The sequence below is a fragment of the Rhodnius prolixus genome, unplaced genomic scaffold (genome assembly GCF_049639745.1).
Source record: "Rhodnius prolixus isolate KJV_2025 unplaced genomic scaffold, Rpr scaffold_1, whole genome shotgun sequence".
NCBI classification, from domain to species: domain Eukaryota; kingdom Metazoa; phylum Arthropoda; class Insecta; order Hemiptera; family Reduviidae; genus Rhodnius; species Rhodnius prolixus.
In genome coordinates, this window is record NW_027411581.1 from 49,041,780 (window position 1) to 49,058,858 (window position 17,079).

The 17,079-nt window shown below is 32.4% G+C and overlaps 1 protein-coding gene across 17 annotated transcripts in view; it reads right to left on the reverse strand.

Moving 5' to 3' along the window:
• LOC141461393 (uncharacterized) overlaps positions 1–17,079 on the reverse strand; it is a 561,940-nt gene that overhangs the window by 26,399 nt on the left and 518,462 nt on the right. For 15 of the 17 annotated variants that reach the window (XM_074142539.1, XM_074142471.1, XM_074142448.1 and 12 more), the window contains one exon: positions 11,988–12,032. The exons of the other annotated variants lie outside the window; for them this stretch is intronic. In XM_074142539.1, coding sequence (XP_073998640.1) covers positions 11,988–12,032 — 45 coding nt within the window. The remainder of the gene's footprint in view (positions 1–11,987; positions 12,033–17,079) is intronic. 17 annotated transcript variants of the gene reach the window in all.

Below are 17,079 nucleotides of genomic sequence, written 5' to 3' on the forward strand. Positions count from 1 at the left end.
CCATCCAAATTAACTATTTTTAAAAATTTAGAACAATTACTTTAATTGCTAGCAAACAGCCGCCACTAGCTCGACCCTGAGCGTTTTCTATTTTCGCTCCCGACCAACACACGGTGTATCCCGAAAAATACTTTTCGAACTTAAAAATTTCTTTTTCAAGTACAAACGTTTCCATTAAAAAAATTGCATCATACTTCCTTATGAAATTAAAAAACTCAACATTTTCTCTTTTATTTTTCAACCCACATACATTATAAGACAATACCTGAACATAATCATTTTCATCTCTAAATACTTTTCTTCTTTCTCGGCAGACGTCCCCACTTCATTTCCTATTCTTCTCCTTTGCCAGAACTCCTGATTGACCTTGAGACGATTCCCCATACCCGGAAGTTGGTTCGCTGCTAATAAATTTTTGCTGATGCATGCTTATTTCTTCACTATACTCGCCTTTTCTACCTTCTCTCAGCAGTTTGTTTATAAATTCTGCGAAATCATAGCCGCACAATTCCTTTAATTTCTGTAAACCATTAACACCTTTTTACATGATACCGTTTGACTCGCACCATTCAAATTTTATATTTTCTATATACATGTAGTTCATGTTAACATTGACTTTGATACTTTTATTAACACTCTTAATTTGCTTTCTCATAGCAAGAAGCTTGTTATGTTTTCGGCGAATATTTGGTGTCATATCCTGCTGTATGCTATACTGTGTTCCTTTTAGTATCACTCTTTTCTTTAACAGGTAGTTTCTATCTTCATCGGATGCGATCTCTGCTACAATAAGTTTACCTGGGATATTTTTTAGCACAAACGCCTTTGATACGCAAATATCTTGCCTAGCACCTAACATATTCGTACAGAAATTCGTAATAGTTTCCTTGCAGTCACCTTCCTCAGAAATATCCAGTCCTCTAAATACAAGATTTCTTCTTCTTAACTGCTGCGAAATGTATTCTAATTGATTATGAACACTAATAGTTCTAAACTCTAATTCCTTTACTTTTTCTTTAATCTTATTATATTCACCGGCAACAATTTTTAGATCATCTTTCGTAGCTACATTAAGTAATTTTTTGTCCAAGATGGTACTAAACTGCTGCATTAGCTGTTCTACAGATAGTTTGCCGACTTCCATCGTCGCTGCAGACTGCGATACAGTCTCTGTCGAGGATTGTCTCTTGACTAGAGTACTTGGAGGTGAATTAATTTCTCTTCTTCTTTTTCCACTTCGCTCAAGCTGAGGAGAGTCAAGTTTGTGTATCGTATCGCTCATAAAATAAACTATAAAGCTACTCACCAATGCACCTGAGCTTTTTTTTTTTGTCTCTAATATATGAATACGATCCGCTCTTGACGAACGCACAGCAGTATATGCGATAATGGGCGTGGCCTCTTAGGGTATCTTCGTCGATGACGTATTCCACCTGTACCCCACTACTCACCAAACTCGCGTAACTAATAACACAGACTTTACGTTAATCCATAAATCTCACAAAAATTAGTTCATATATTTTTAATATAACGTTAAAAAATTCGTCACTTCGGCCAAATTATCACTATCACAAGATAAAGTGAACAAAGAGGAATATATTCAGCGAAAATCTCACTGAAATACTAAAAAGTTACCACTGTAAAATCAAAAAATTTGCAGAGCTCATAAATACGTCCGACTCGAACAAAAGCTAGAGGACTGCAAGTATAGAGCTGGTTATTAAGAGAATATTAGGCGATGCAAAGCGCCTCAACTCGTCAGATCAGTTTTTTGTTAATTTGTTGTACTATACTAAATTACTTAAATTCGTTCATAAACAAATTCCATAATAAAATTTTGTCTACTTAAATGAATCATTTTGTTTTTAACGTTTTTTAATTTGGATATTTCGTCCGGTCCGTGACAAAAAGTTTTATTTCCAATTCAGCCCAGGGACAAATCCTGGTCTGCACTGAGCCTTGGCATTGCCTATCCCCTCCACAGCTTCTCCGTCAGTGAGTGCGGTAACCGATCCCTAAATATTTTAAAATCTTACCGGACACAAAAAAAAAAAAAAAAAAAAGCGAGATTTGGTAATCCATGTTGATGGTCTGAAATAATCCATTTAAAGGATGTTTTAAGCAAGAATTTTTAAAAGCATTGCCATCAAATTCCCAATATCAACTAGTCTGTAACGCCGAACGTCATTGCATTATTGATGCGAATTGTACGCATTAAAATCGAAATACATATTTCTTCATTAAGTTCGTATGAAGAACGAAAAAAGCTGATACACTGAAGACACACTATATTGTTGATATTGAAAACTATAAATAAAAGAGAATACGAAAATACAACCTAATGTACAATGTGCACAATATGCGCTCTTTTACAGCCAACTCAACTATTCTCTCCCACATGATTGGAACATATTACGAATGTAACATTTATTTAAAATAAACAGCTTGAAAACAAATAGAAAGTAAATATTAGGAAAATTATTTTAAATTAGCTTGCTATCTTGTTAATATAGTTCTGAAAAGTGATGACGTTAACTTGCAGTAATTGGCCAACAAACTAACAAAAACAGCCATAGTCTTCATATTTCGCCATCAACTTTATGAATAAAACAAAAATTTAAACAAAAAGATGGACCAGAATAACCTCCAATTGCTTTGGATCAATCAATATCCCTATTTTTTTGGCAGAAACTAAAATAATGTTTTCTTTACTAAGTAGTAACAATCACAGTTATTTATAGTATAAGAATCATGCCGAAATAACGCATAAAAATGATCCTTGAATCGTAAATGAATTTGCAATTAATAAATGCTCACACGCAAACTGTTGTTAAAGTAATCGTTTTTTTTTTTCAGGTGGGTTACAACCAATTTCTGAATTCATGAAATGTTATATTAATTCCACTTCAATATCAAAAATGTTTATATCAATACGTACTGATTTAATTGAATTAATTCTAATAAATTCTTCTATTCTTAACCAGGCGCACAAAATTATCTGATTCCAGATAGTTATCAAAATCTTTTTCAAAATTACCAAAGATATTAAGGGAGAAAAAATAGCGATTTTTTTCTTTCTTTTATTGATTTTCAGTAACCTAAAATCTGCCCTAATAAACCTAAGTATCTCTCTCTCTAGTCTGCAGATAATATCCTCTCTTTCTTTTTTAACTTCCTCCGCAAAGACGATCTCCAAACATCGTTATTCCAAGCATAAGAAAGTACACAGAACCTTTACAAAGCTTTCTTCGTAAATCCGTTGCTTCGCCTTGTTAGGACGAACAGAGGAGATATGAGCAGCTACCAAACCACATTCTATACAATTTTCATCAGAAGAACACCCTAATGACATTCTACTTCCATGACTGTAACCCCAAGGCTCCCATTGTTGCATGTTTTTTTTGGTGCATGTAACTAGCAAGGCGTCAATATTTCTAGTGATAATCTACAATTTAAAATCTTTCTTGCGACTAGGATCTCTAATATTAGTGCCCTCTAATATTTTTTTAACACGATTTACTTTTGGTAATGGGGATAGAATTTTTTTGCCGACCGTTTATACTGCTTAAAGCGGCAGAAACTATTCATTAAGTAACACATCATATTCTTGCCATTAAATTAATTTCAATGAAAACAATTCTAATCAAAAGTTCCCATTCATGCTGTTTCCCTTTATTCACAGACTAAATCATAAATGAAACTTTTACTATTTAATTACAGACAATATTGGAAAAAAGACTGACAGAAATAAGAGTTTAAATTAAAGCTGTTAATATTAGGTTTTAACCACAAAAACTGTATGCAAGTGCGTACTGTAAGAAAACACCTAAATTTGTCAAAATTTTCCTCTTCATCTATAAAAGACTAAATTTCCAAATATATAAAATAAATGGCTTTACACTTTTATAAGGTTAATTTATTGCTATAACGTAGAACAAATAGATTTCTCAAATATTTTGTCAAAATCGTTGATTTTTTACATTTTCACAGAAAAACCTGCAATTGGAGAGCCTGGGATTAGAACCATGAATAAGAATTTAATCACATTCTTTCTTGTAAAGGAAATTGTAAAGAGTATGGGGGCTCACATAGACTTTTATTGCCTTACCACTGATATCTAACATTTAAATTATTGTTCTGTAGTTACACTTTAATATTATTATTTTTATTTTAAGAATTTATAATATTTTACAGATAATTAAGCTGCATGTTTTTACATATGTAGATATTTTGTTAAAATAAATCGTCATTAAAGTACGCGAATTGAGGTGTAGGTAACAAAATGTACAATGCTACTACTGAAAAAGTGAGAAGCATATATTTTAATAATTACAATTCTAAATTTAAAAAGCAATCTGTATTTATAAAACTGTTTTGGTGAAAATTCCAAAAGATCCTAAAGTTTATTTTGTAGGGCTGTTGGTTTTTAACAACTTCTTAATCCAAATCCATTACATTACATATTGCTTCGCTATCCTGTGGGCACTTGATAGTATGTGCAGCTCCTTTTTTTTTAAAAAAAAAAAAAAAATTCAAATCGACAAATGGACTGCTTTTTCTTGTCTCTCTATCTGTAGAAGTTTAGCACAAAGACAATGTTGTCAGATTTCTCATCGATCTGGCCAGTATCTTCATTCTGATGTTATTCATTCGTAAAATTTACGGTTTTCACCTGCCAGCCAACAGATTTAATGGTTTCACTTGTCCGCACTTTACGGAAGTCATTCCGTAATTCGGACAAGCTGATACCTTTCTAATGAGAGTTACTGCAATATACGGGGTGAACCAGTAAGTATTGTCCATAGGCCTACTGTGTGTAGTACATCAAAAGTGGAGTTCAGTGACGTATTGGCCAACTTCATATTTTCCACTGTTCTTGAGTGGCGTCACTTTAAATTTTTTTCTAAAATCATTACTTTGTGAAAAAAATTCTTAACTCTGAAAAATTTGAGAAAATTTTGAAACCAATCTAACAGATAAGTTTTCAACAGAACAAATTTTCTATTGTACCATATTTGAAACTAAGCAAATTAACCTTCGATTATCTGTTATCTTATCCTTATCCTTATCTGTTAGATTGGTTTCAAAATTTTCTCAAATTTTTCAGAGTTAAGAATTTTTTTCACAAAGTAATGATTTTAGAAAAAAATTTAAAGTGACGCCACTCAAGAATAGTGGAAAATATGAAGTTGGCCAATACGTCATTGAACTCCACTTTTGATGAACTACACACAGTAGGCCAATGGACAATACTTACTGGTCCACCCTGTATACCCAAACTTTGTTGGACATCTTATGTCTTTGGCTTGGTTCTAATTACTGTCGTACTTTTAGTAAGGTCTGTTTTTAAACCGATATTCTTACATTTTACTGCTGTTCCTAAACTATTCATATTTCAAACGCTCTTTTCAGCGAGATATCACTTTCTGGCTAAAGATCTTTTGGAATTTCCAATTCTTCAATCTTACATTTAGACGATCACTATTAGAAAATCTTCTATTTTATTTTTGCTTAGATTGGCAAGACTGCCGCAGTCACTTTTTTTTTATTTGCTCTACTAATCTATCATGAAAATGCCAAGTTTTTACTCTCATTCTACGAAGAGATTTATATCACTAACATAGTATTTTTCAAATAAGGAGTTCGTTAGCTGTTACAAAATTAAATGTAATGCTTTAATTATATTTTCTAAAGTATGAGCTTTTTAGAGCTGACAATTTTTTTAACTTGCTTTCAGTTATTAGACTCTTACCTCATATTCTAATCCTTACTTTTTACCTGCAAACTCTGCAATAATATCATAAATCTCCCATTGCAACTTAAACAACCTCCTATTTTCGGGTGACTTGAGGTTTATGTTGCGAATAACCGGCATTTTTTTTTGCAATTTTATTTTTATACAATGACATTACGTTAATTAATGCTAAATAAAAAGATTAATTGGCTAGCGAACAGCTTATATTGCTCTTGTCAAAACCCTCAAAATAAGAATCTAAAATGTATTTTACATACATATTATTGGTTTTTATACAAACAATGACTTTATTATAAATATCATATTACTAAAAATTAATTATCTAATCACCCATCAACAAAAGCCCTGCGGGCATTCCAGCCTACAAACTCATACAATAGATGTACAGACAGTTCCCGCAATCGTATTGTTTGCGTAGGAACTTGATATAAGCATTATTGGATTTCGGTTACCGCCTCACAGGCTTGGTTCAGTGAGAGAGTGTAAACGATTAGGAATGGTGAAGAAGCAGATGGAGAAAAGACTTAACTTTATAATTTATCTGAAATGACCAGCGCCAGTGAATTGCAATAAGGAATGATGAGAGGAAGAAACGAATCAGGTATGGGAATGGTAAAATGGTGAGTTGAATAAGTTGAATGTCGTGACCACTTGAATTGGTAGATATTAAGAACTCGATGCAAATGTAATGTGATCGAAATGGCGGTGGTGAAAACAGACATAAGGGGGCGCTGCCCCTCATAGCTCTTGTAATGAGAGGACTACAGGGAAAAGAGAGGTTCCTGTACATCTATTACTTTCCTTCATCATATCTTCTGCATCATCTTCTGCCAGTCAATCCAACACACACCCCACACAGTATCATATGATTTTCAAAGACCCGACGGGCTTTGTATGACGTAGATAGCCTCCGCATGAACGAATAATAATAATGAAAAGTTAAAAAAGGGACTTAGCTCTTTAGTTAACTTGCTGGGTTTTTACGCAAACTGTCGGTCCATAGATTCTTTCTTCTTGCAAACCTCTTTCAGCTGACTGACCGATGACTGAAAGTGGTTACGAGAGAAAACTATTCAGATGCTGGTGGTGCACTAAAAAAAAGATACCGGGTAGCCAATGACAACGCGTCCTCAATTAAAAAATAAATAATAAGTAAATAGCTTGTATCGACAGTTACAATGTTATAAATAAAAATATTGAAATTTGCTCTAGTTAGACGATCACAGCTTTTAAGTACAATAGCTTCGTAAAATTATAAAAATTGATTTAGGAAATAAGCACAAAATTGAGATATTGTAAAAACCGTTTCAAAAATTGATTTTTTTGCACTAAATGTTTTGCAAAGTTTTGATTTTTCGCCTTTAACACATCGGTTAGGCAAGTACTTCAACATAACAAAAAAATATGTTTCCTATTTTTGGAATGTAATTATTAAATCGAGAGCTTATCGCAGTTCTGCAAAAATGGATGTACAGAATAATATAATAGAGTTCACTTTAAATTTGTATCATTTATTTTGATAAGTTAAAAATAATCAGCGGATTATGAAGAAAAGCTAGCGATAAAGAATTTAGATGGTGCATTTATAAACTAGGAAGGTAAATACAAAGGAAGTTTTTGATTCTAATAATGGGCAGTCAATTTAAGGGTATGTACATCTATAGAGAAGAACAGTGGTTGGAGTAACTAAAGTGGATCCAGTCTTATGGGCCACACAATGAAGCCAATATACAACAAGCAAATCACTGCTAACCGATAGAATAGAGATGGTTAGAAGTGTGTAGTGGACTCAGTAGAGTTGCCCTAGCTCTACCCAGCTGGGCTGCAAATATACCGGCCATTATAGTTCCTCGACCAGCCTAGCGGGAAATACACAAAGGATTCTATTGTTCCCTCAGGGCGAGCGTTGGTCGGCTGTGTATAGCAGATAGAGGGTGCCGCTTAACTAAGGACAACCTGGGCTAATTTTTGAAACAAAGAACCAGTTGTCGTATCTGGGACGTCTTCCGACTGTTTAATTAATTATTAGATTAACTGAAGCGAAGTCCGAGATCGCTGTGACTGTCCTGATTGTCTCAGACCTTGACTTTTCTTAATATTGTACGAACTCAGCGAATTGGGCTAACGCACTTTATAATGTATTTTAATATAATGATATAATGCAATACAACCAATCGGTATCATTTTCTTTATTTACAACAAAATTGCTTGAATTAACGGCAGAAAGAAACCCTTTTCAAAGTCATTTCAGGAATTTGTAGCTATCTGCGATCTTGTTAAAAGTACGTACTTTTAATATTCAATAAACAACAATTCTCATATTGCACTAAGACATGCAATAATTTGGTAAACTAAAAAGTGAATTAGCCTTAATGCATGTACAATATTGTGTCCCACAAACATAAATCATTAAATTTTATAGGAAAAAATGGACATCAATGCATCCGCACTTGGTATTCACATTGAAATAAAGCTACATATCCGAAAAGAAAATGGGGCAGAAGTTTAGACAAGACATCCAAACTAGCTCTATGCAGGCTACACGCGGATCTGTTCAAGTTTTCAGTTTAAAAAATGGTAGCTACTATCAAAAAAATATGTATAATATTATTATTTTAATGTGAAATTTGTATATCTAGATCAGCGTTTCCCAACCTTTTTTGGCTCGCGTATCACTTGGTAGTTCATCATGCTAAATTGTACCACTTCTTTAGGATGATTGTATTTGTGACCAAATCTTCTAAATTAATTTCTTTTAAACATGCAACTACATGTAAGTACCAATTAAATTTAATGTTGCTTGGATAGAGCTTACTCATTACAATCAGTCTCTTTAAGCAGATTTTTTCATGGTTATCATTTAAGTTCTGTCACATGATAATTCTATTAAATTTTCTTTATCTTTTACTGATAATGATGTAGCTTTTCCTAAATTTTCTTTATAGAAGGGGTTTGAAATCCAAATTATCATTTGTGTTTTAGGATTTTGGAAAATACTCCATGAAAGACAATTTTAATGTATGTTACTATTACATTTTCTCATATAAGGTAAGTGGGGGGAAGATGCCAGTTGGGGGAAGATGCAAGTATCGTCAGATTTTGCATATCTACAACTGGATGACAGCAATTCCTACGGTAAAGTGTGTAGTAAACAACTGTGAATACCGTGCTTGTGAGTATTTCTATTTATATCTAGTTTAATCATCGTTAAACTGAAAATTCAACTCTTTGAACTTGGCGAGTACCCATGTTATAATATTTCGTTGTCGATACTTAAGGTTTGGTGATGGATTGACTAGATTAAACGTAATAATTCCGTGATATTTGTGTCGTGTGCATCTTGGTGAGTACGTATTAGCTTGAAACAACATGACTGAAGCCTTAGTACAAAAATAAACCTATGTGGCGTCTTCCTCCAGTGCTTGGGGTAAGATGCCACCTATTGAAGTGTTTCAATTTCATATTGATTCTTATTCATTATTACATTATAATGATATATTTTATAATATAAAATCAATATAAAACAATTACTGACACACGAAATATAGTTTTTGTATAATACATTAATATTATTAACCCTTGAGCCGTCACTTTATGTGAAGTGCCATCTTGAGACAGACCAACCTTAATACTGTACATATTAACAACTTTACTGTACAATATTATTAATTAAAATAATTTGTATGTATTATAAGAAAAAACGTTTCTATATTTTTTATTTTTTTTTTTATTTTTTATGTCCGCCATTAATGATTATTTTTCGCGTACCACCAACCAGCAACTCGCGTACCACTGGTGGAAAGCGTACTTACCACAGGTTGGGAAACGCTGGTCTAGATTAAAGTTTTGTGGTAGCAAAACTCAAAACTAATCAGGATAAGAAGTATCAGGTTGTAAGGAAATGAACATTTATTCGCGTAATATTTAAGGTTAATATATGCTAATAGGAAAAACACTGTTCGTTTGTCAAAGTTTATTTATTCCGTAATAGACCGAAGATCGGCAGACATTATAAGAGGCAAAGGGCGCAATGATCTCAGGAGTTGAGCGCCTTAATTACATGTCAGTAATAATGAAAGCAAAAACAAATAATTATTTGGTAGAACAATCTTCCCTGGGCGCTTTTTACAAATAGCATGCAAAAGTTCATTGAAATCGCATGTCCAATAGAAAATATTCTCAATGTCATAATAATTTTGATTGTACTAAAGAAAGAGCAGCAATGGTAGCTCTAAATACTTTTAAACTCCAACGAGAATACTATTTTATTTTAGCGAGAATTCGACTATGCAAAGAGGATTGTCCTTCACCGGTGAGAATTACAAAGCCTTCTTTATTTGAAATTTATGGGCAAAGTTCGTTGAGTAGATAAAAAAAACTTTAGAAAAGTCATCCCCACTTCCAAAAATTCCTTTTTTATTTGCAGTTAAACAGTTCTATCTTCACTAGGACTGGACATTAATATGGTGGACATTTTTCCAGTGAACTGTCTATTACTTTATTTTCATGTTAGTTTGAAAATTTATTTCTTTAAAAAAAAACAAAAAAAAAACGCAAAATTAAGTTCCTAGTATGAAATACATTAAATTACAAATTCGGCTGGGCAATTGTTCACGATGTTCCTTCAATTGGCACCAAATTTCTTAAAAATGTCAAGGGGCGAGCGAAGATATGGATCTGCTATGATATTTCTTATGCATCAATCCGTCTATAAAAATTACTCATTATAAACTCTAAACGGAATTCAGATTCCTAATTTTCGAGTAGGGTCTCTATCCCGTAGCTCCAGCACATTTAATTTGTGAAAGAACCCGAAGAATTGGTAGGTCAAAGGTTCTGCAGCTTTCACAGATCCAGGAATTTTTTTTTTAATTATGTTTTAGGCACAAGAAATATCATAATAGAACCGTATTGGCTGGCTAGATGGACTAGTTTTAAACGAACATTCTCTAGTATAACTCCGAACAAGTTGTTGTTAGAGTTAGATGGGTAGAAGACGAGATCGAACAATCTCACTTGTTAATCGATAAGCTTTATATCACTAGCAATGAACAAGAAATGAACTTAAAAATTAATTATGTATCCTTCATAATTTACCTGTAATTAGTGGCAACTGTTTTTGTTTTCACTAACAAAATGAGTATTTTTCTACTCATTTAAGTTTTGAAAGAGTTACTAATTACACATTAAGTGGCTACATTATTATTATTTTAGTTATAATGATAGTATTAAATGTAATGATATTTCTAATTTCGCTACAAAGCCTGCTTGCTGGTTGTGGTACCTAAAATGTGAACTAATATCATAATGAATATGATCATTGGTTTAATTTCATTGAATTTGTATGCTGCTTTCGCATTTAAAATACCCTTTTGAAACATTAATATTAATCAATAAAAGATCTAAAATCTTTCACCAGTTTGTGTAGAAACGTCACGTACACCTTGAAAGTTTGCTAAATTGGTAGAACGCTAGTGGAACGTTAACTGTTTGTTGCCTCTTTCATTGCATTTTATGCGTATTATTTGCAAACTGGAAATAAAATGCATGAAATAGTAAAATAAGCTAATTAGAAAAATAATAAACAGGTTAGTTTATGTTAGTATGCGAGACAATTTTAACGGAACATGCAAATATTCGACTTGCTGCATATCTCCAGTTTCTTAATCAAACAGTTGATTATATAGTTATGATATCTTAATTTCATGAAGAATAATTCAAAACTCCTTATCTTTTAAGTGATTTGTGAATTAAAAATACATTTATAGCTAATGACCGCAACAGTCAATCCGCCCGAGAGAAAAAGTAATCGGCGATTTTTCATATTGTAAATTGCGATTATCAGGATTTGTTATTTATTTTTTTAACTTAAAATTCTAAACATTTAAGAGAAAATAGCTTTTATTTAAATTAACATTAAGCCGCTTTTATTAATTTGTATATTTAACAAATACGAAACTGAATTTTAGATTCAAGGAAAACAATAATGAAAATTTAAAGCCAAATTAAACAAGACTCTGCTAGTTCTGTCTGTTTTCAAATCTAAACAGAAAAGCAGCAAAAATTGTTCACCTAATCGCACTGTATTAGTTATTTTTGTAACAAAACACAATTAGTTTAAGCCAATTTGTTAGTAATTGATTAAAAACTAAAAAAGTTACTGTGTTAATAGTTAATTTCTTGTTAGTACTGGTAGTAAAAAAAAAAAAAAAATCATTGAAATGGCTCTTACATAATCATGATCTGAAAGTTTGAACAGTTCATCTTCTTCAAAACCCTGTAGATCAAATTAATATTTAATTAATTATAAATAAATAAAATAATAAAAACATAAATTTTTAAATCTTTAATAAAATCTAGCAATCGACAATGATTTTACTATCTTCTTGTCCAACACTATCGTATTAAACAAAACGATTGATGAAACTTGCCTCTCTTACAGAATTCATCACATCGAAGAAATGATTGCTTAATGTAGACTTTATTTGCTAAAAACTTAAATGAATTGTTGTCGCTGTTTAAAGAAAATATTCTTTTTTTTAAATTTGTATCTCTACAAACAGTGTTTAGAGAATTTATGTCAAACTTTGGTTTGATCAGCAAAATGTAAAATTCTCAAATAATACATTGTAAAAGTAGCGCGTTTGTATCAGCTACTAAGAACAAAATCCTCAACGATCTACCAGTAGTATTGAAAGATCTTTGGATGGTGTTGATTACCAAGAATACAATCGTCTGTGAAGTAGATAAAATATAACAGAAAAGTCTGATACAACATGTGTCCTTTATTTTAATTTTCTTAAATATGATTGTTTAAGATTAAGTTGAACGAAGAGGACAAATCATTTTGCAAAGTATGCGAGACGAACTGTGAATATATGAATAAAAGACATATAATATAATCTTGCGCCAAGTGGTAACTCATATAAGTTTATGGACTCGACAGTTCGTGATTTGAATGAGCTGCAGTCAGTCGCATGCTTCTTACATTGATCCCAAACACTTGTATATAATTTACTGTCTATTTTCATAAATACATATACAAGTAGATATTTTTAGAAATTTGCTCACTTCTTATGCAATTGTTCGATTTAAAAATATTGCAAATAAATAAATAGAAATTAAATTTGACTTTTGTCAAAGAATAGTCCGTGATACGTTCAGGTACTCCTTGCTATAAATCGCAGGCCACGGACAGAGAATTCTTCTACAACGAACTTTTCTTGTTACTTTTATTTATCACATTCGATGCCCACAGATTATTCTCACGGTTGGGTCGGTGATCAGAGCATCATTACTGCGTTACTTTCTAAAAAGCAGTTCAAAATCCATAATTCATGGGCCCAAATCCTTACACTTGACAAAAAAACATTCATATCCTTTCTTGGTCACAAATTCCGCAAATTTTGTGCTTATCATAACTTTGTTGCCGGGTCACGAAGAGCATGTTGTTAATTTCCAAGCACATTGACAGGCGTTTTATTTTCTCAAACATATTTGCATAAAACAGGCCTAACATCTCTTCTCCACAAGTATTGACACTTGGGACAACACCACACAGTGCAGGATAATTAAAGTATAGTTTGAGAACAAAGTCACTCCGAACTGGAAAGAGACTCTTTGAAATAAGAATTATTTAAAATAGAATTAAAATTTGTAACCCAGAAATGTTATTTAATCATGTTTTAGATAAATCTACGATAACAAATGTTTTATGCACAAAAAAAAAAAATGAAAACATTATTTAAAGTAATTTAGTGAGGAGGTGTTTTATTAAAAGATTTCCCAGCCAATAGCAATAATTTATTAAAATTCCGACGCCATCACGAAGTTTCAAATGTCACATTAACGCAACACGCAAAGCCAGAGCTATGAAGGAAATAAAATTTAATAAATTCGCTTAGAAATAACAAGTGTAGAATAAATAAATAGTTACATTTGCATAATTTGATTTGCTTGAGAAATTTGTAAGATAGAGATGTTATTAGATTTTTTTTTTTTTGTTTAAATTAACTAACGACATCTAATTGCTCTCGGGTGTAAATGCACCTTATTCTTATCAGATTCTCTTAACCTGATTTTTACGCCACAATGGAATAATGTCAGATTATTTTATGTCAAACACCCACAAGAATGTAAATATAGTCAGACAAGTAATAATATCCCTTACAAAATAACATCACATGTGGATTTCCCAAATTTTCTTAACTTATGATGAAACTATCCATTTTCTTTCTCATAGGTGCCCTTAAACGAATTTTTGTGGAAATTTTTGTAAATAAAAATTATAAACCTAACATATAGCTAAGCTAGTGCAACTTAATTTGAAGAAAAGCCGTTTTTAAAGAAACTCCAAGACTAAAAACAATGATTTCAGTAGTACTTCCAATTGACAAACTTTCACCAAAATCTTATCGTGGCGGCCTCAGTTAATCGAAATATCCAATTTGAACTTATCGCGAATTTTCTTACTATTGAGAAGACCTAGGGAAAACTAAAAATAGAAAATCTGCGCTGATCACAGAACCGTTCTAATCCTGCTAGGTAAGAGACAGTAATACATGGAAACCTTAACTAATAAAGAAAATAATCAGAAAAAATATTTTGACCTTAAATTCGTCCAAATTTTTAGGCCTGCCTAATCAATTCTTTACCCACATTGGTTATATTAAATAATTCTCTTAGGCAATTATCTATTCTTCAGTAATCTTATTTCATAACCTGCCTCTAAGGTCTTAATTTAACCTTATCCATCTTAGATTGGATGTTTCAGTTCCACATTACGCGGATTCTTTCTATAATAACTAAAAATTCTCTTTATTTTATTGTTATTTTTACAGTTCTAAATCTCCTTAAACAATTTGAAAACTTTACGGGACAACAGGTTCTACTATCTCTACGGTGACCATTCGTACTGTTTTTTAAGCATAAATTCCTGTTTTTTATTTATTTGTACTGTTTTTCAATGAAATTTAAATTATACTCAATGAAATTAATGAAAATATGAATATTTTTTGGAAGATTTATATATGATTTTGTTAAGATCTGATCTTCATATCGTGAAAATTAGATATATTTGTATTTTACTTGTCGTTAGTATAGTTTTAAAGAATGTGACATTAAAACAAAATTTCGTTGTGATTTTAAAAGACTGACTATTTTTTCTATTTACAAGAGTTACTATTTACATTTTGTTACTAATTAATAAGTGTATAGTGCAAGTAGTCGCTCAGTTTCGGTTGAACATGGGCCATATTATATGGCCATTATTTTGTAATAACCGATCTCGAGTTAATAAACGTATTAATATTTTTTATAGGTTTTTTTTTGCTCCTTGTCCTGTTTTTTGATACAAAAAAATGGTCACCGTAACTATCTCTAACGGAAGTTACGACTTTTGTTCTCTTTAATAATATATATAAATCCTGAATTCCATGATTGTTTCTCAAGTTTCTAAAGAATCTTTACGTCCCATTCTGATCCTTGTCATAAAGTGTACCGATGATCATTGTTTCGTTACTGAATGTTAGATGAGGATTCATGTGGTACTCTCTAGCCTCAATTTCTACCAGCCAGCAGGTTGTCTGAAGTTGATTTTGCGAGTGATTGTTAGTGTTGTCTATAAGGGCACACATTGTTCTTGTTTTTGATTTTTGTTGGTGTTGATCTGTTAGCTAGTGCCCCTGTTTTAGGATTTTTGTTGGTAAATTTAAAAAGAGATGAATCAGCTGGTTAAGATTTTGAGGAGTAATAATTACTATCTAAGTTTATATTAAATTTTACTCTAATCTCCCAACAGATGAATCTCATTGATGTACACCTTTATTTATTTTTAGAATTTAAATACAATTCTGACATTGTGCTAACTAGCAGCCAATTTCAGAATAAAGATTCTATCAATTGTATTGTGCAAATACATAACCAAAGCGGCATCTAGCTAAGAACAATGGAAAACCAGGGTGTTCATATTCTATCTGATTATTATTAACATTTTATTTTAAAGGTTACTCAAATGCTCACATAAAGGGACAAAATACTCACGAGGAGAAGGTTTCAGTTGTTTTTAGAAACATAAGTATATAAAAGGAATGTGTAAAAGTTATTTTATGCTGGACCACTTGGAACCTGATTTTTTTCTTTTTGGTTCTGAAAGAATTTGGTTGGTCAGGAAAGAATCAAAAGAATTTTAAGAATGCATTGTTAGTATTATATGTTTTCCTTCCACGACACCTAATTGATGGGTGGGCGTTAAGAGCCGCCTATACTTTTTACTTTATTTGTTTTTACAATTGGTTTGACGATATTACTTTCACTCACCGCCGCATCACTCTTCCACCGATCTTCTATGGCTCAATGCCTATTTCTCCTGCCAATGTTGCTCACTGTCTTAAACTGTATTTAGACCAAAGACTGACTTGGAACCCGCACACATGACTTAAACGAACTGAAGTTAACAGGCGTTATGGACTATTTTAAAGACTACCAACGTTCAAATGTTTCACTTAATAACAAACGACTGATTTGCAATTCTGTAAGTAAAACCCGCCTGGACGTACGGTATTGAACTGTGGGTTCAAAGAAACGCTCTAATCTTCAGTCTAAAATTGTCCTCACCATTGTTATCGCTTCATTTTACGTTTCAAATCTAACCATCCTCAAAGGCTTGCTATAAAAGTTTTTAACAGAACTTACACCCTCCAATTGTCCGCCATTTATCATATCGTCACCTTCTAGATCAGGGGTCTTCAAACTTTTTACACAAGGGGCCAGTTCACTGTTCCTCAGACCGTTGGAGGGCCGGACTATAAAAGAAACTATTTTAAAGTAAAAAAACAAAAAACAAAACGGGAACAAATAGAATATTTCAAATAAAGAACAAGTAAATTTAAATCACCAAACTGCCCAGTATTTCTGTGGGAACTATGGGCCTGCTTTTGGCTAATGAGATGGTCAATGTCCAATTTAGTTATAGTGCTTTGCCTTTCTTCCTGTTATTTTATTTCTGCTATTATTTTACACTGGTTTCGGAGTCGTGACGCGTGCATCCTGCGACTCAGCGCTTTGCGGCACCGCCACAAATATAGTGCTCCTCTTACTGACCACCTAGTGAAAGAGATGCCTCTTCCGGAAGTGCGGCGGGATAAATGTCCTCAGGGGGCCGCATGTGGCCCTCGGGCCATAGTTTGGGGACCCCTGTTCTAGATCATCCTCCTAGGCGATTAAAACGCCAGTGATCTCGCGATTTTCTCTCTTTTGAGGAGAATTGTTAATCCTGGAGATGCCTTAGGTAGTGTTACCAATGGATAACTTCTCCTCTCAGTTAG